General features: G+C 45.3%; 2 protein-coding genes and 1 long non-coding RNA gene across 5 annotated transcripts in view; 1 reads left to right on the top strand and 2 right to left on the bottom strand.

Moving 5' to 3' along the window:
- LOC117565845 (uncharacterized) overlaps nt 1-6,304 on the bottom strand; it is a 48,233-nt gene extending 41,929 nt beyond the window's left edge. For all 3 annotated transcript variants that reach the window (XR_007954503.1, XR_004571937.2, XR_007954504.1), the window contains exon 1: nt 6,032-6,304. This is a non-coding gene — a long non-coding RNA (uncharacterized LOC117565845). The remainder of the gene's footprint in view (nt 1-6,031) is intronic.
- On the top strand, nt 185-11,453 carry LOC117565842 (homeobox protein goosecoid). Its single transcript, XM_034245158.2, has 4 exons — nt 185-1,190; nt 1,840-2,216; nt 11,091-11,259; nt 11,332-11,453. The coding sequence occupies exons 1-4, from the start codon at nt 458-460 to the stop codon at nt 11,433-11,435; spliced, it is 1,383 nt and encodes a 460-aa protein (XP_034101049.1). The 5' UTR covers nt 185-457; the 3' UTR covers nt 11,436-11,453.
- A 5,128-nt stretch (nt 11,454-16,581) lies between these two features.
- Nucleotides 16,582-18,777, bottom strand: LOC117565540 (homeobox protein aristaless). The gene is made up of 3 exons (XM_034244684.2): nt 18,041-18,777; nt 17,713-17,975; nt 16,582-17,657 (listed from the first exon to the last, which is right to left on the bottom strand). Exons 1-3 carry the CDS (start codon nt 18,079-18,081, stop codon nt 16,786-16,788), a joined length of 1,176 nt encoding a protein of 391 aa, XP_034100575.1. The 5' UTR covers nt 18,082-18,777; the 3' UTR covers nt 16,582-16,785.
- Nucleotides 18,778-18,873: the final 96 nt, after the last annotated feature.

The following is an 18,873-nucleotide window of genomic DNA, read 5'->3' as shown; positions in this document are numbered from 1 at the left end:
GGCATTCACAACAGTTTCGCACCTCGAACGAACAAGAAGGGTTCAGTGAAGCAGTTTAAAACAGTTCAGCAGAGTTCAGCGTCTCGAGAGTTGGAATTCAGTTGAAATTCAAATCCAGATTCACATTCAAATTTACAGTTAAGCGTGGCCAACACTCTCGTCGCGTGTGTGTGTGTTCGTGCCTTCCTCGCGTGTGTGTGTGTGTGTGACCAAGTGTGACCCAAGTGTCGCGTGTGCTTACACCCTTTACACCCCCCGCCAGCCCGCCCAATTCGCCAAGATTCTGTCCTCACTGTGGACAACGCCGTCGCAGCTTGCGACGGGCGGCGCCAACAGCAGCAGCGACACCAGCTCCAGCTCGAAGACCTCCAAGTTCAAGATCACCGTCGTGAGCACGCCCAGCCCCTCGCCCGGTTCGCCGCCGCCCACGCCGCCCCTCCACGCCCACAGTTCCCACATGGTCGAGACGAACTCTCCACCGGCGGGCTACGTGCTCAAGCGCTGTGCCAGTGATCTCGGCGAGCCGCAGCACCAGCAGCAACCGCCTCGCCAGCTGCAACGCACCCGCTCCCCCGCCAACAACGCGAGCAACGCTGCCTACCATCTGACCACCGCCATGCTGCTCAACTCCCAACAATGCGGCTATCTAGGCCAGCGTCTGCAATCCGTGCTGCAACAGCAGCAGCAACAACAACAGCAGCAGCAGCAACCACAGTCACAGACTCCTTCCTCCGACGACGGCTCGCAGTCCGGTGTGACCATTTTGGACGAGGAGCGTCCTCGCGGTGTTAGCCGACCAACTGCAGCATCTGCGGCTGCCGCCTCACTATTCACCATCGACAGCATTCTCGGCTCCCGCAGCGTGGCAGCCGCTGCCGCCGCCGCTAACAACAGCAGCAATACCCATAACAACAACAACAGCGCCAGCAACAACAGCAATAATAACATTATCAGCAACAACAACAACAATAACAGCAGCCTCAATGGCAACCTCACATTGGGTCTGGGCATTGGGAAACGCAGCACGGAATCTCCCGCCTCGCCCAACTCCAATTCCAGTTCGAGCGCCGCCGCTAGCCCCATTCGACCGCAGCGGGTTCCTGCCATGCTGCAGCATCCCGGCCTGCATCTCGGACATCTGGCGGCAGCGGCGGCCAGCGGCTTTGCAGCCTCGCCCTCGGACTTTCTAGGTGAGTAACCCCGAATCTAAGCTAGCAAGCACCTTAAGGAGTTATCGCTCACTCAGCTATTGAGCTACTCATCCGCCCATCAAGCATGTAACCTTCTTGTCTGAATGGCATTATTCGTAATTAGCCATTGATCCGTGAAAGATGATTTTATATTCCTTTCCGAGAGGATTTGCATTGACGGTCGATGCTGGGGGGTAAATCAGGGACGCTGTTAGAGAATCTGTCAGGGAGACAGTCAGGGAGAAACTCAGGGAGCTCATTCGGGAACTCTAGCAGTCAGTCACTCGACTGGGTCTTATGTTGATTCGAGCGTGCATTTCTGGCCACATTTTTATGCAAAATCTCCTCGACATCGTATCCTCAACCGCATTCAAATTCAAAGGCTCCGCCAGCCGACTTCTCGGTGGATGAATATTAAAAGCGTTCAGATTTTTTTTATCCGGGGGGGATGGAAAAAACCGTAAACAGTAAACGACAAGCGGATGCGGAAATGGAAATTGGGAAATGGAAAATGAAATGGATTTTTCGCATGCGTATTTTTTTCGGTTTTGTTATACGCATTTTTAAGGATTGCCTCGCAATTGTTTTTCCAACTCTCGCATATGAATTTCAAGCTGACTTTCTTCTCTTCATGCTCCCCCTTTTACAGTTGCCTACCCCAACTTCTATCCCAATTACATGCATGCCGCGGCCGTTGCCCACGTCGCCGCCGCCCAGATGCAGGCGCACGTCAGTGGACACGGAGCCGCGGCAGCTGCCGCCGCTGGACTCGGCGCCCATGGCCACCATCCTCATCATCCGCACGCTCATCCGCATTCCCATCTCTCTCATCACGCTCAGCATCACTTGGGCCTCGGCCATCTTGGACATGGACCGCCGCCGAAGCGCAAGCGTCGTCATCGCACCATCTTCACCGAGGAGCAGTTAGAGCAACTGGAAGCGACTTTCGACAAGACGCACTATCCCGACGTTGTGCTAAGAGAACAGCTCGCCCTCAAAGTGGACCTCAAGGAGGAGCGTGTCGAGGTAAGTTCACATTTCAACGGGGAGATAATTGATACTTTTGGGTTAATCACAATTAATCAGAGCATCCTTGATAATTTCACGCTCGCTTTAATACCGCCAGCGAAGCCAATCGAATGCCATTTGCCCCCAATTTATCCTGCTCTCTCTCTTTCGCGTTATCTCTGAGAATTTCTCAATGTTTATTTAGTTGCCAGCGTTTAGCATTTGTCGGTTTTCCTGCCTTCTTTCCGTCCGAAAGCAAAACAATGCCCTGTTCTGATTCACTTAATTTGAGTAATGGGCCACGCCATGGCCCTCAACTTTGAGGTTATGCCGTATCATTGCCAATGTAAACACAGGCTGCTTGTCTCCTGCCTCCCCCCGCCCTCCTTGAGCGGCAAGCAAAGCCTACCCCGGGGTGTGCTTACAAGCAACCCCGAGACCCGAATGCGGATTGAGATTCCGATTCGGAATCAGACTCTGAATCAGACTCAACAGCACATTAGGCAAATCAGCAGCAAATCTGAGCTGTTTGACTGTTGTTTGCTGCTTGGTGGTTGCAATTGAAAGTCCATTAGTGTCGCGGAAACCCGAAAGCAAACAGAAAACAAACAAACAGAACTCAAGAGAGGAAAACTCGATGAGGTTTCAGCGCAACGACAAAAAGTTGACAATTTAATTTGTAAGCAATTTATTGATGGCGCTGATAGCGACGCCTTTTGTTGTCCCTCTTGTTGTTGTTGTTGTTGATTAACAAAGCCAAAAGAGGGGGAGGATTGTGAGCTGGTTGCCTGGCAAGCTTTTGGGCCTGCTGTAAAGCGTCTTTGATAAGGATTACTGCCGCTTGTTGTTGTCGCCCTGGCAATATGCTGCCTGCCGGTCAAACTGTTTAATCTCGAAACAGTCAACTACCCCCTCCCCTGACCCCTTACCCCTTCCCAATCCCCGCCCCCGGACAGAAGCACGCCAAGTGCGACAATGTTGACATTTGCGTGTGTGCAGGAGAACAAGGGAAAGAGCTGCACTCGATGTTTGCCATCAAGCTTAAGACAACTCACGACATTTAGACGCTCAACTCTAATGTGAATTAAGGCCGCGGGGCAAGTTAACGCCTTCACAGGAACAGCAACTTACCACCTGAAACTAGGCGACAATTTAACCACGGGGCGGTCTAAGCGGATTAGGACATTGCCAGGCTGATTGATCAGAATGGGAGTTTGGGCATCATGATTGCCAATGCGTTCGTTGCGTGTTGATAAATTTCTCAACAGCCTAATTGAAATTGGGAAAACTACAGAAAAAAAAGAAAGAAATATGCTGCATCACAAAAGTCGAAAGAAGGCAGGGGGAAGCCAGCGCTTAATTAACATACAAGCAAGAGACTTGAAACTTGTCTTTGACAGACAACAGCGACAACAACAGCAACAGCAACAGCGACATCGACAAGCAAATCCCCAAGCCACAAAACCTCATCTGCAAGTCTCTCTAGCTACAAAACAATCGCGATCCCAATCCCAAATCTTGTGCGCAGTCATCGTCGTTCCGTCATTTGCTCGTCATTGACTTAAGCAGCATAATCAACTTGAGCGGCGTCTCCTCCATCCTCAATCCTCCATACTCCATCCAGCAGCTGCCTCTCACTCTCTGGCCACTGGCCACTCCACTGACCATTCCATGAGCCACTCTCTGTTGTTGCTGCTACTGTTTAGCATATTTGCATGCCAAGTGTTGCCACTTGAGCCCACTCCGCCCATGTCCGCGTCCGCGTCCGGCAGCTCTACACTCTATGCTTTGTGCTCTGCCTCTGGCAATGCCATAAGTGGCAATAATTATTGAAAATCTTGCCTAAGACAACAGCGAGAGCAGCAACAGCAGCAACAACAACAACAACAATCACAATCAGTCATACTCTGCGTATGCGCAACGAGTTCCCATCGCCATTTAAATGATCTGCTTATTTTGACTTCATCATTTACAATTATTATTTTTATTTAGACACTCGAGTGTCGCTGCCGTCTCTCGCCCGTTCGTCTGCTGTCTGTTTCTGTCCCTCTGTCCCTCTGTCTGTCTGCCTTTTAACGGGTAAAACAGTAGCTGCGCCCGGTAGCAGCGAGAGATTTGACCACACAGATCAGATCAGTTTAGATCTGGCTGAGTTCTTCTCGCTTCTGCTCGCTGATGCGTGCAAACTCAAATACGCCTAATCCCGCAGCTCAAGTGATTGAGGTGATTTCGATTTCAGATTCCCGCTCATCGTCATCATCAGCAGCAGTCTCAGTATAAGCGTCTTCTTCGTCATCATCTTGGTCAACATCAAGCCCAGTTCGTAGCCAAAGCCGTGGCCAAGTCAATAAACTCTTCGAGCGCAGCGCAAATATTTATCTTTGCTCGTCGTCGCCAGGAGAAATTAGTAATCATCTCTCTAAAGTCCCTCTCTCTCTCTCTCTCGAGTTGTCTATGCTCAAATATTGATGTTGCTTTTGTCTTGGGCGCACTCAAAAGGGTCGTCTCTGATCCAAGCAGGAATGTGCACACTCATCGCACATCTCCATTGTGATCTTCGTGCCAGGATTTGCGCCCGCACAAGAAAAGGGCTCAATCGCATACTCTCTTTTTCTCTCTCACTCTCTATCTTTGTTGCCGCTTTGAAGTTGCACAATCAAGTGGCTTGGCGACGGCATTCTATCTATCTGAGTGTCTGAGTATCTGAGATCTGGGCCACCTGCGGTGCAGCAATTAGGCAATCACAATCTGCTGCTATCATTGTGATTATTATTACAATATTTTTATTATTGCACTCTCAGCAGGAACAACACATTTATTAATACGCGCCCGCCCACATGAATTGCTCCCTTCTCGTTTCCGCTGCCTTTTCCGGCAGTGTTTGTTTAGTGTTTGAATCAAATGAAATTAAAATGGCAATGAGCTGGAATCAGCAGATTTTCGTTAATTTCGTAAAAGCAGCCGACGCAGCAACAACAACTTGTAACAACAGCAAGGGGCAGGAAAACTAGCCCGAGGACAAACCACCGACCTATATTCCCCTCTCCTCTCCTTCACTCTACTTTGCCACTTTGCTGCAATGCCCGCAAATCTCACACGGCCACTCTACACCCCCCTCAACCCACCAACACTGCCCCACGTAACTCTCACCACTTGGTGGTTGCTTCCCTCCTGCTGTTGTTGTTGTTATAATTTTTCATAATTTTCCATTATTCAAACACTTGAGAGCAATTTCGCTTCGCAATTTTACGCCTTGTATACAGACATGTATGTGTGTATGTGTGTGTGTTTGTCGACAGCATTTAAGGGTCGCTCTTCTCAATTCTCGCGGGACTTTGCGGGCGCAAAGTGCGTTTGTGGCCCCAGGCAGCGAAGGAGATGAGAAGAGGAGGGTGAGGAGAGTGGGGGGTGCGACGATTCATGTTTGCTTTACAGTTTTGGCTGTCGAAGCGTGTAACCATAGACAAATATTGTGCGAAGCGAAAATTGGCCTCGAAGCTGCATAAATTTACACAAAAAGCGCTAAGCTTTCGCCATAGCGAGGGTGATAATACTCAAGATGGGGACGGGTGGCGTGGGGGGACAGGTGCACGCTGCCTACTAAGCTCTTAAAAGGTCGCCAGTTAAGACATGTCCAACGATTAGCAACTGTTAAAATGTTTTCATTTTCATCGAGAATTTACATTTTTTGTTACGCTTAACAACAAGTAAAGGAAGGGAGGAAGAGAGATGCTAAATGTGCTCAGCAATTTGACATTGTACAAAAGGCGACATGATCTGACAGCTCTGCAGAGCTTTAATAGCTTTACGTAGAAAACAAAAGCTTCACTTACCCACGCGAATGTGCTGCCATCCTTGTCGCACGTATTGTCACCTTTTTTTCTGCTGCGCACTTTGCTTCCTTATTTTTTTGCACACACGAAAAATTTAATTCCAGCACAAGAAAAACACTTTAATTACGTTAAACATACGTTATTCTCGATACTTCTAATAACACTACACAAATAAACTCAAATACTTCGCGACTATTAACATTTTCAAGCAATTAAACAACAATACAATTCACAATTATAAATTTAACGAAGCACAATACACAATGCCGCCAACTTCTGCATGCACAAAGAGAGAACTAACTTGCTAAGCGCAGCCTGCTTAAAATGCAAGCCGACCTAATTTCTGCTACGCTCTCTTATTTTACTACTCGTAATTACACTCTCACATACACGGGAGCATATGCAGGCAAGTGGCTGCGCCTTCTCTTTGTTGCTGCTAATGTTTCTTTTGTGCGCTTTGTGCTTCTTTCTCTTGAGCACGCCAAATTAGTCGGCAATCATGAACCCCACTCAAATTTACACTTTCGCATCATTGTGTGCGTTATAAGAAGCGCAGCATGAGTTGTAGCGATCTTTTATTCTCTTATGCTGTTTGTATTACGCTTAATTAAATGGTGATATTACTACGCAGTAGCTACATGAATAGCAAGGGAATACGCTCATCCCCCATCAACTGCTTTGGAAATTTAAGAGAGCACATAGCCCACCTAATTTTTTAGCTCTTGCGCCCGTCTTAGACTTCATACATTCAAATCTATATGCGTGTACATGCAAGCTTAAGTTATTGCAGTTGTTGCTATTGCGACTTCTGCTCTTCGTTCTAATTTAAGTCTTAAGGGAGGCTACTTGTGTTGTTGCGATCTACTTTTATTGGGTTTGTATTTCAAAGAGATCGACTGAGTTGGTAGCTTCTTTGAGTAGTTGCCTTTAATTAGTACATGCCACATAGCAAAATCATAGTTAAAGGTATTTCCATCGACCAAGCTAACTACGACTGCAGTGGGAAGTGCGTAACGAGCAATTTTCACGGCTGCGCGATTTTAATCCAACAACACGAAACACGAAAAAGCGCCAGCAATTTCAGTCGCTGACGGCAACATGGCAAAAGGTAGGAAGAGGGTAAAAGGCGGGTTCTCTACTCTGAGTTTGGTGACGAACTTTCCAACCGACTTGCGTTGCCAATTTTCACTAATTAGAGCATCGAGCATCGAGTGTTGAGTGCAAAGGCAGCCGCCATTTTGTGTTGCCCAAGGCTCCACCTACCGTTGCTAAAAGTGCAAGAGAGAAAGAGAGAGAGTTTGCAAGCAAGCGAGTGACACACACACACACACATACAAAGAAATTTACACATATTGACAGAGGTAGCAATCAACTCTCTATGTAGGGGACACAATTTTTAGCTCGATTTTTGGGTTTTTGGTTTTTGGCTTTTGTTTGGATTTTGAGCAACATTGTTGCAGTAAAAACATGAAAATTAGGCGCACAGCTGCGGCGATTAACGAAGCGCAAAGTTATCATAGCAGCAACTACACACGCACGCACACACATACATGTATTTGCATACACACACACACACACACATACCCACAGTCAGCTTCAATTTGGCAGCATTTCACGCTGAGCTGCATTTGGTAATCCTGATGGTTATGGGCAGCACTGGTCAGCAGTTCTCTCGACGCCAAAAATCAAACAATAACAACGTTGCACGTTGCTTGTCTGCCTCCCTCTCTACACATGCAAAGAGTAAGGGGGGAGTAAGGGGAGCGACGGCCATAAAGCGCTTTTGTAGTTAATTAAAAATCAACTGCCGTCGGTCTGTTTGTTCAATGGATTTCATGCACGTTTCCAATGCGTCTCGTCTGCTCTCTTCCCCTCTCGCTCGCACTCACAGATTTCGACGTATCAGCGATTTATGCGCTTTTGCCTGAAAAATCTGTGGCAATATTTGCCAGGTGCAACTTCCACTGAGCCGCTGACTGAGATTCGCTGAATCTGAATCTGAATCCGCTTCGCTCCGTCAGCCAATGCATGCCAAGTTATCGCTTCTGGCGGCGGCCATTTTGTTGTGTTTGCCAGCCGTTTTTTTGTACTCTCTTCTCTTTTTTTTTTCTTTTTTTTTTTTTTTTGGTGGCTGCAGTCAAGTTGCAGTCGATCAATTTGCATGCGTCCACTTTCATTGATACACCTCGCTTCCGCTGACGCCTCCCCTCCCCGTCCACTCTCCACTCGGGATTTTTTTCCATCTCACGTGTTTATTTAATTCGCCAACATTTTCAGTGCGATTTTTCGGCAACTTTTGCGCTGCGGAAAATCGCGCAAAAAACGCGCTCGAGGCTATTGAAAATGTTGTGCGTTAGTCAGATTTTAAACGGGGTGGCAACTCTGGCCACACACACTCACTCGCACATGGCCAAAGCCAAACCATGTTGGCCGTAGAAATTACGGGATTAGGTTTTTTGCCCAGCTTCCCCTTTCCCACCCGCTCTTTCTCTCTGTCCACCGTCTGCCGCCTTTGGCGCATTGGCCACAACGGATTAGAGTTCAATTCGGCAGCCAGAGCTAAAACCCGACTATCGTAGCAGTTAATTAAAATATGCAACTTTGATAAGCCAACAACAAACAACGCAATGCGCTATTGAAGCGTGCTGCAAAGCGACAAAAAACGCTCGCAAATCGCACGCGTTTTTTTTCATGTTCACTTTTTTTTTGCTTTTGTCGATTATTTGGATTTAAACTGTTGCATAGGCATTTCACGGCTGGCATGTTTACATAATTAAGCTGTTGGCTAAATTCATGATCCGACACTAGCTCACAAAAACACCCAACACTCATTTAGAAGTCGAGTATATGAGACTGCAAAGGAAACAGTTACGGGCAAATTATATTTTCATTAATATTTTTCCTATTTTAACTCTGACTAATAAAATAGCAAGATTTTCAAATTTAATTTTTTACAATACATTAAAGAAAAAATCTTTTTCCTTATTGCATTTCACTTAGTAAAATATGAAATCTGTTTAAAATTTTGTTGTTAATAAAATGTGTCCTATTATAGATATATTGTTTTTTGGTCTAGCTGTTTTTTCTTCCACACATATTGTCTTTATATTATTTGAACTATTTTTTCTCATTGCAAAATTTCATTATCCAATTTAATATTCAAATTTTAAAAGGCTTTCTAAATTGTTTTCATAAAATAGTATAATTTTCTATTTTTATGTTGAATCCCTTCGCTTTCTAGAGTATGCCGTCGTCTTTCATTCGAATTTGTATAGCTTTCATATATTTTTTTGACATTTTGAAAAACCCATCAAAATTGCAGTTGATTTCTATGCTGTGTTTTTGTGCGTGTGTGTGTGTGTGTGGCTGTTGTTTTAATAACTTAAGCTCATAAAATTATGAAATTATGAAAATAAATAGACACACACACACATATGTATATGCAGAGAGATGACTGTAGGCATTTGCTTTAGCAATTTAATTATTTGAAATCAAAAATTTATTAGATTTAAAATGAATTTTTAGTCGTCACTGACTAAAATGCACTGTGACAGCTGCAACGAGGCGTGACCATGCCTCCCGCCCCTTTCACTTCACGTTGCCAACTCACTCCGCGCTCGCCTGCCGCCTTCTCCTTCACCCCTCAAGTTGCCTTACTTCTGTTGCCAGCTGAGCTACAAATCAAAGGTTGCCAGGGCGTCGCCATTTTGTTGCTGTAGCCAGTGCTGCCAAGTCCTAAGCAAATAAGCCTGCCAACTCTCCCCACACTCCTCCACATTTCTCTCCCGCTATAGCTATCTCACTCGCTCGACAGCTGCACAAATTTACACAAATTCCACAAACTTAAATGAGCTCAAGGAGATCTGAAATTCTGCTTTTCTGCTCTTCGTTTTCCGGACTGTCGCTGCTTATGAGTTTAGCGCATTTCTCCCCCTCCCCCTCCCCCATCTTTCCTCACTCTGCTGCAGTTGCTTGGCCGTGTCATTGGCCCTTCCCCCTCTTCTCCCTACCCGCTCCTCCACCTCGTCAGCTGCTGTCTGCGCTCTGCTCTTTTGTTATTTCAACAAATTCAGTCGATTTGCTGCATAAACATTTCCCACTTGCCCCGTTTGGCATTTGACTGTTGCCTCCTCCCCACCGAAAAGGGAACAAGGGGCGTGGCAGTGGCAGTGGGATAAACTTTCACTCGCAATGATAACAATACCCAAAACAACTTCTCCACATCTAATTTTTCTAATTAAACTTTTTGTGGCGAGTTTCGAGTTCGAGTTCGAATTCGAATTCGAAAACAGTTGTAACTCATTTGTGAAGCTGAAACAAGTCGAGTATTTATTCAACAAACAACAACAGCAACCGAGCAGGGGTTGCAAATGCCACTGAAACTCAAACTGAATTTGGAGTTGGGAATGAGAATTGAGATTGGGATTGGAACTGGGATTGGGCAATGTTGGCTCCACCCTGTTGTCAGAGAGACAACAAAGGGGCGCAAAAGTGGCCAAATGACAACGGGACAACATTCGAAAGCAGATGCCACCCACAAGAGGAAGAGAGAGAGCAATACTCTCTCCTGCTTTCTGTCCGTCCTCAACTTCTGCCCTTCACAGTGTGGTGTTAACCAAAGCAAATTAACCCTTAAGTCACTTGACTGCCGCGTTTTGTTTTAATTAACTAAGTAGCTGCCTCTGGTTGGCCTTGGAGACACAGCGTGGGTAGTGGGCGTGGTCTGCGCCTAATTAAAAAGCCCCCCACAAAAAAAGGAAAACAAAAAGTTTGCGCTGCTCATTCATTAATTACAGTTACAATAAGCTAGCTAATTAGGCAGAAAATGTGAGGGAAAATGTAAAATAGGGAAAACGTAAGCCAAATAGCAGCAGATAAATCCCGGACGAGAGGCAGCCTTAGCAATCTTTCCGGCGAACATTAAAATATAAATGAAAAATATAATTTGAAAAACGGATGAAAGTGTTTTTGAAGCCTTATCAAAGGTTGCCCTGACTACTTGCCTCACTAAACCGAACCGAACCGTGACTCACTTTCTTCCTCTCTCTCTCTTTCTCAGGTGTGGTTCAAGAATCGACGCGCCAAGTGGCGGAAGCAGAAGCGCGAGGAGCAAGAGCGACTGCGTAAGCTGCAGGAGGAGCAATGTGGCAGCACAACCACCACCAACAACAACAACAGCGGCAGCAGCAGCAACAACAGCAGCAGCAACTCCAATGGCAACAATCAGAGCAGCAGCAACAATAGTGGGTCAGCAGCTGGAGGAGGAGGATTGGGAGTCGGAGTCGGAGTTGGAGTCGGAGTCAAGTGCTCGCCGGAGCATTATGCGACGCAACTTGTGCACATCAAGAGCGATCCGAATCACTACAGCGATGCGGATGAATCCTCCGACCTGGAGGTGGCCTAAGCACCTCCCTTCCCCTTCCCCTTCCCCGTTCCCTCTCCTCCTCTGTAAATACGCCTCACCCAGTTTTTTGTTTTGTATATAAATAAGCAAATAGCAATTAATCGAAAAAAAACCTGTTGTTAGTTCAAGTTGCGAGCAAACGAAGCTGCAGCGGATTAGCCAAATGTACAGTCACTAAATCTATGTGTAGTCCTATGTATGCGTGTGCGAGAGTGTGTATGTGTATGTGTATGTGTGTATGTATCTGTGTGTGCTTGCCTATTTTTATCTAGTTGTTTTCGTGTCATTGTCCAAAGTAAACAAGTAAAAAGTAAACGAAGTAAATAAATTAAGTATACGCATTGTAAACCCCAACCCCCAACGACTATCGATAACGATAGTATTGATAACTGTAACTGTAATGTTAAAACCTTAACTTATTGAGCCACAAACAAATCAACACAACAATTATTTAATAAACCAAGCCAAAAGAAAGCTGCGCAAAATATTTAAATCATCAAAACTGTTTTTATTCGCTTCGAGTGGAAAATGGGGGAAAACCTTCTTGGCTTCATTCACACCTGGCCGGAAGAGATGCGTCCCGTAATATGAGCAGAGTTCGGCAACAAAGTTTCCAAGCCCAAGACAAAGTCTGGTCAATGGCCATCGACAGCTAACTTAGGGCACTTTGAAGTCTTCCTCGCCAATTGAACCGAGCTGCAGTCCAGCCTCCAGCTGCCAGATGATTGAGCTGCCTCTCACTTCCCCTCCTGCTCTCTCCTTCTCCAGCTTCCCTTCTTGTTGTCTATCCTGCGCTTTCTCTATCGCTCTTTGACTGTCCAATTTGATTTGCATTTTTGCACAAACAACAAATCAACTGCTATCTTTCTAGTCGTCTGCCTTGCTCCCTCTCTCTCTCTCTCCCTATTCTGCTCCATCTCTCTCTTTCTTCTTCTTGTTTTGTATTTTCCAACTTCCACTTCAATTGGCATTTTAACAATGTCCAACTGCTGTTGTTGTTCTTCTTATTCCTCTCTAGTCTTGACCAGCTTCTCCTTTCATTCCCTTCCCTTCCGTTCCGTTCCCTTCTCGTTACTCCTGCTTGCTCCCAAATTGTCCTCTAGCAAATTGTTACCTCTGTTTTTCTTTGTTCCTCGTTGCTTTTTTCCGCCTCCCTCTCGCTTTGTCTCATCATCTTTGTCTCGTTATTTTCCTTTGAGCAGCATAGCAAGTCCATCTCTCCCCCCATACTATACATTCGTCTGTCTCTCATTCTTTCAGTCACTCATGCAGTCAGTCAGTCAATCAGTCACTTAGTCAGCCAGGTGACCAAAATTCAAATTTATTCCATCTCCTACTCAACCTCTCTGACTTTGCTCATTTGCCGTCGCCATTTTGTTGCTCGTCTACCTCTGTCTATCTCTTTCTGCTTTGTATTTGCTTAGGTTGTCATCTGTTTTTCCCTTTTCCCATCTCGAGTTTCAGGCCAGCCCAATTTCCAGTTCTATTTGTAGGCCTTGCTAATAGTTCGTGTAAAAATCTACAAATATTTGCAGTCTATTAATTTTGATTTCTTCACTTTATTTTTTTTTCTCTGTCCTGTTCTGATGTCCTCTTCATTGTTGTTGTTGTAGTTTCCTTTTGTTTTTCTAGTGCACGCTTCACATATATGCGATATATGTATATGTATATATTTTTTTATTTTCCCTATTCTGCTTTTCTCTTCATATATATATTTTTTTTGTTTCTTCTCTATCAACACGAAATTTAATATACGCCCTCGTCTCTCTCGTCCTGTGTCCTGCGTCCGTTGTCCTTTGTCCTGGCTTCTGTGCTATTTACACTGCACACAACTCACAACACACAGCGCAAAGTTTTTGTTTTTAAAATAAAAATTATACCAACATTTAAGCGTCATATTTTTTTACACACACACACATAAATACACACTCTCACACACACAGAACATATAAACCATTATGTATATGGCGCACATGAAATATTTACCCATTAAATTTGCCTTTAATTAAATGAGAGCCTTTTTTTATGAACGACTTCCCTTTCTCTACAGAGCAAGAGAAGTGAGGGGAAGGGAAGAGCGGCGTCAACGTTTCGTTTGTTGAAATAAAAATATTGTTAATTGCAATTTATTCACATGAACACCTCAACAACGAGTGAGGCTGAGAGTGGGAAGGGGCTGCCAGAGGGACTGTCGGGATCGCATTGATTTTAATATTTCATTATTTAATATTCCCCCTCCTCCAACTGGATTCACATATTCGTAATGAATAACTCAACCACGCATTTCGACAGCCGTTCTTCGCTCAATTCAATCCCGTTAAAATCTTGAATGCCATCGAACATGTTTCCTAAGGTCATTCAAGATAACTCTTAACATATTACCCAAATTTCCTTTTATATTTATCATATCAGAGACTTAGAACTTGGAATTGGAGTTGAAAGTATTCAAAATAAACTTATCACTTCGTGAGATGAATTGTTGCCCATTCTTACACATTAGTTCATTAAATATTATATATGTTAGATATATATAATATAAGAAATATATTCTTTCAACGTGAAAACAAAAAGAAATATAAATTAATAATAATACAAATTTTGAAAATATTCAAATAATATTTCATATAACGTGATTGAAGATAAAATTTGGAAGCAAGCACCTAAATTGTAAAAAACTCCCAGAAAACTTTAAAATATAATAGTATTATTATAATAAATTATGAAAAGTATTAAAAAATAATGAAATAAGACATATTTATTCACCATTTCTTTTTATTTCTTAAATAAAATGTCCTAAACGAACTAAACCAAAAGTTACAGAGAACCAATTGCGTAGTAATAATAACTCTTAGTTACTTAATAGTTAAAGAAACAACGCTGAGCTATAATAAATAGTCAAATTTAATGTGTGCTTAAAAGAAAATAAAAGAGACGAGGTGAAAGTGGTTTAATCTATTTTACGTTACTCAGTGAAATGGATATTATGATTTTCAATGGTCTTTTCTGAGCTGCAACCCACAGATGACCAGTTGAATTCGATGAATCAGCAGCAAAGAAGCAAAGCGAGGACAAGAGAGAGAGAGAGAGAGAGAGAGAGAGAGAGGCAGACTTTTGGCTGTGGGCTAAACTGGGAATAGATTAGCAGGTGAGCAGGTGAGTTTAATCCATAAAATGTGCGATTATTGCGTTTATGCGGCCCGAGGGCAATTCAATATAAAATATAAACAAAACGTTACAGAAATTACAGCAGCAGCAGCACGAAGGCAAGAAGCAAGCAGAAAGCAGAGAAGGACGAGAGTGCAGCATACGATGCAGGACACGTCAACTTCAACGTTGACGTCGTCGTCGTCGTCGTCTTTGTGTCCTTGCTGTACGACAGAGTACAGAGTAAAAGTGGGCCAGACATTGTCCTCCGTCTTCTCTGCTTCTCTGCTGTCATCATGCTCGCTTATTTGACTATCGATTAAAGTTTGTGGTCCTTGTGCACACAGCCTCGAGTCCTGTCCCCTTTGCGCCGTCTTGGCTGCCAGGACATGCAAGAAACATTTTCGATTAATTTCGAATCATGTGTGTGCATGTCTGAGCGAGCAATGGAAGTGGAAATGGGGTTGATCCCGGTCGCAGTTGCCACCCCAAGACAAGAGAGATGAGAGAAAGAGGGAGAGGGAGAGATGTCCTGTGTCATCGCCTCGCATTGCTGCGCGGATTATCCAATGGCAACCAGTCGATGATGGTCGGCATAATGAAATCTCTGCTATGGATTGTGGCCAGGACACCCGCTGTGCGTCAACTCATCAGCAATTAGCTCTTTGTGCTGCCAAATGGTTGCCAGCAGCCTGATCCTTGATTCCCTGACTCCACTCCCGCCTCCTGCTTCGAGCTCCCACCTCCTTCACCTCCCAGTGAAGGCATTAGGCGGCAGCCCATCCGCTGGCAAATCCACAAAGAGCTTACCAAAGTGTTAAGCTGAGGTCCCTTGTCCCAAGTCCTGGGCGGAGCTTATTTTAAACCGTGCGACGAGTCGCCTGAAGCCGCCCGTCGGGCAATCCCGGCCTGCTTTGTCGGGCTTAGGCTGCCAATGCAGCTTATGACAAAGGATCCCGACACAGCGCTAATGACGCTAAATGGAAATTACAGCAGTAAGAGAGCAGGACACAAAGAGGAGAGAGAGAAAGGAACAGGGATTATGCGGTCAATGTGTAGCAACTTCACGGCGCAGACGTCTTGCCCCCGGCAGCGACCTCCACCCCCGTCCCCTGCCTTCGATGCCTTGTCGAGCAATTGTTAAAAAGCAAATGTTATTTCCAAACAAACAACGAGAGAAACCCGAAATCCATTCAAATCACACAATTAGTTTGGCTCTAATCCGAGCCACAAATACCGGAGCTCCCTCGAGAGGGAAGAGGGGAGTTTAGAGGTGGCGTCGTCCATTGTTACCCACAACCAATACACACACGCACATACGCACACACACACTCATGTGCCTGGTGAGGAATCCATAGAAGCATAGAACACATCACAGGGTATCAAACGAGATCCAAAGAGAAATGCAGAAAACAAGTGGGAAGGTGGGAGCAAGGACGCTTCACAAGACTGTTTCTATGTTTTCCATATTTAAATGTATATTTTAACAACTTGGGCAGGAGGAACAAAAAACTTGCCACTTCCCTTCTTCTTCGTTTTTTAAACAGAACAGAAATTCCTTTTGGACCTATTTCTAGAATTCCTTCTAAGTTTTTATATAATAGGGCAACAATTTTCATTCTACAGTTGTCACCAGGCAATATTATATTCATTACACTTAAAGCTTTAAGGAGATTAAATATCACTATTTAAATTTCATGAAGCGATTAAGATCTATCGGATAATACACATAAAATAACTAAAATCATATTCCTTTAGAAAGATTTGTAATTCAATTTCATAACAAAGACCATAAAATAAAAATATGGTTTTCTATTCCTCCTAACGTTTCATTTTGAGAAGGCGTCGTCTGCATGTATTACAATAATCACGGAAAAATTAATAAAATAACTCATATCACCGATGGGATAACTCATAAACCCTCAATGATTTTCTAGTAAAGATAAACTAAGTACAGATACAATTTACTTCAAGTTCGATAGAAAACTTTGACACAGAAGAAAGAACGAATACTCTTTTCATCAGAAAAAGTATCTGGGGTATAAATAAAAAAAGAGTTGAGTTTATACACAAATTGCCTGATCTATATTATCTTAAGTCTCCCTTACAGCTTATGTACATAGAGAAAAAAGCATGGTCGAGAGAATATGAAATAAGATTAACTAAGCTTAGAATTCTCCTAGGTAGATACGCATTATCATTATGTTTAGACCACATCACCAGTGACTCCAACGACACCCACATCGTGATGATGGTGATGATGATGCTGCAGTTGCTCAACGAGATCCCCAATGCCATCGACTCCAATACTCAAAGAGGGCAGCGCCAGCGATTTGTCCAGCACGAGCAGCGAAGGCGGCGACTTGGGCTCCGTGTCCGAGTCTGTCACATGGGCGGCGGAAAGCAGCGAGAGGCCACCGAAGGCATTGGAAGAGGAGGAATTCATGCCAAGGGCCATGCTGTCGAGGCACAATGAATGCAGAACGCCATTGTCATGGGATTGACTCTCGTTGAAGCCTGAGACGGAACTGGAGATATGTGGTGTTAGCGTGGGCTGCTTGTCGTCCAACGATAAAGCGTGCTCCATGCTCAGAATACAGTCCGCCTTAAAGCTGTCGATCGTGAACTGATCGACGCTGAGAAACTTCATCTCGTCATAGGCGGAGGAGCCGTCGGTTATGTCCAAATCCAACGAGGAGCCAAAGGCGCTGGCCAGCGCTTGATGTTGCACTGCATCCAAGTGGCACAGCTGCTGCTGCTCCTGGTGTTGTTGTTGTTGTTGATGACCCAAGTGCTGATCCTGCTGCTGGTGCTGTTGAAGTTGATGCTGTTGCTGCTCCTGGTCTTGAGGCTGCTGCTGTTGAGGAAGCGATTGCTCCGTTTGCGTCGCAGGCGGATAGGTGGACCACTCCATGGACAGCCCGCTGCCGCCGCGTTCCAGCCCCAAGTGATCAATGTTGAGATTGAGAAAGATGTTGGGCGACAGACGCGACGGCGACGACAATCCCGCCGAGCCGTAAGGTGCCTTCAGCTCGTTGTCCAGCGAGTTGGAAGACTGTGGCGGCGTGTCTGGAAGAACTAAACAGCCAACTAAGTGGGATAATCCTCAAGAAGACCGGCAGACACAACTTACCCAGAGCGCTGTCCAGCTGCCCCAGCACAGCGCTGTCATCAAAGGCGACATCTAAGTCTAAGCCCGCTCCTCCCTCCTTGTAATCTCCACCCAGCTTCTCCTGCTTGCGCCACTTGGCACGCCGGTTCTGAAACCACACTTGAACTCTGGCCTCGGTCAGTTCAATGCGCACCGCGAGCTCCTCGCGAAAGAAGACGTCCGGATAATGAGTGCGCTGAAAGGCGCGTTCCAGTTCCTGCAGCTGAAGCGTGTTGAAAGTGGTTCTGGAAGGGAATTCCAAAAGAGAGTGAGTTCATTCTGGAGAGGAGAAAATATTCCTCTAGAATACCTGTATCTTCGCTGCTTGCGCTTCATTGTGCCTTTGTCCATGCGTATCCTGAGCTAAAGCTCCTCCTTCTCCTTCTCCTGCTAGTCGAATTTAGCTGCTGCGTGGTGACATAGTCGCAGTTGTAATCGCAGCGCTTGGCTGCGTTTTTTAACGATTTTCGTGCAACAACAAGAGACGCAGCACTCTTGGGGTTTCCTCCCCCGCTGACAAGCAAAACGAGCTGATTCAATGCGTCTCAAACTGCACAACAATAACGCCAAGTAAGCGCAGGAAATCTTCCACTGTAGTCAGTTTATCAGTCAGCATCCAGTTATCCCGCTAGGATGTCAGTTAACTGCAACCAGCTTGCTATCTCGCTCACTCACTTACTCCACTTCGCTCGCATGCAGTTTAAGAGCTCGCACAGTTTGAGAGGCGCGCGCCGTGCGTGTAAAACTGTAATATTCAAACCCAGCGTGCGCAGCAAACAACGCGCTTCGAACTGTGGCCACGAACTGAGGTAGACAACGACTACTGGAGGATTGCGCTCGCTTACTTTCCGTCGGCGTTGTCGCCGTCGTCGTCGTCGTCACGGGAAGCCACACAACTGGTGGCCACCCCCTAAGACCCGGGCCACCAAAAGCGAAAGCGCTGCACCTGAGCTCAGCTCTAGTTGCCATTTGGCTAGTTGGCTACTTGGCTGCTTCTACTTCGAGTGCTAGTGCTGGTGCTAGTGCTAGCGTGTCAGCGAAGCGTCCAAGAGCATGAGCTCATAGCAGCGCTTGGTCGGAAGAGGGTGGCAAATGTCTGGGTCACTGGGTTGTCGCTTTTTTCGGCTGAGCTATAAATAGTCG

This window comes from Drosophila albomicans, chromosome 2L (assembly GCF_009650485.2).
Source record: "Drosophila albomicans strain 15112-1751.03 chromosome 2L, ASM965048v2, whole genome shotgun sequence".
Classification (NCBI taxonomy): Eukaryota; Metazoa; Arthropoda; class Insecta; order Diptera; family Drosophilidae; genus Drosophila; species Drosophila albomicans.
The sequence above is the reverse complement of the archived record's forward strand: the minus strand, read 5'-3'. Positions and strand labels throughout refer to the sequence as shown.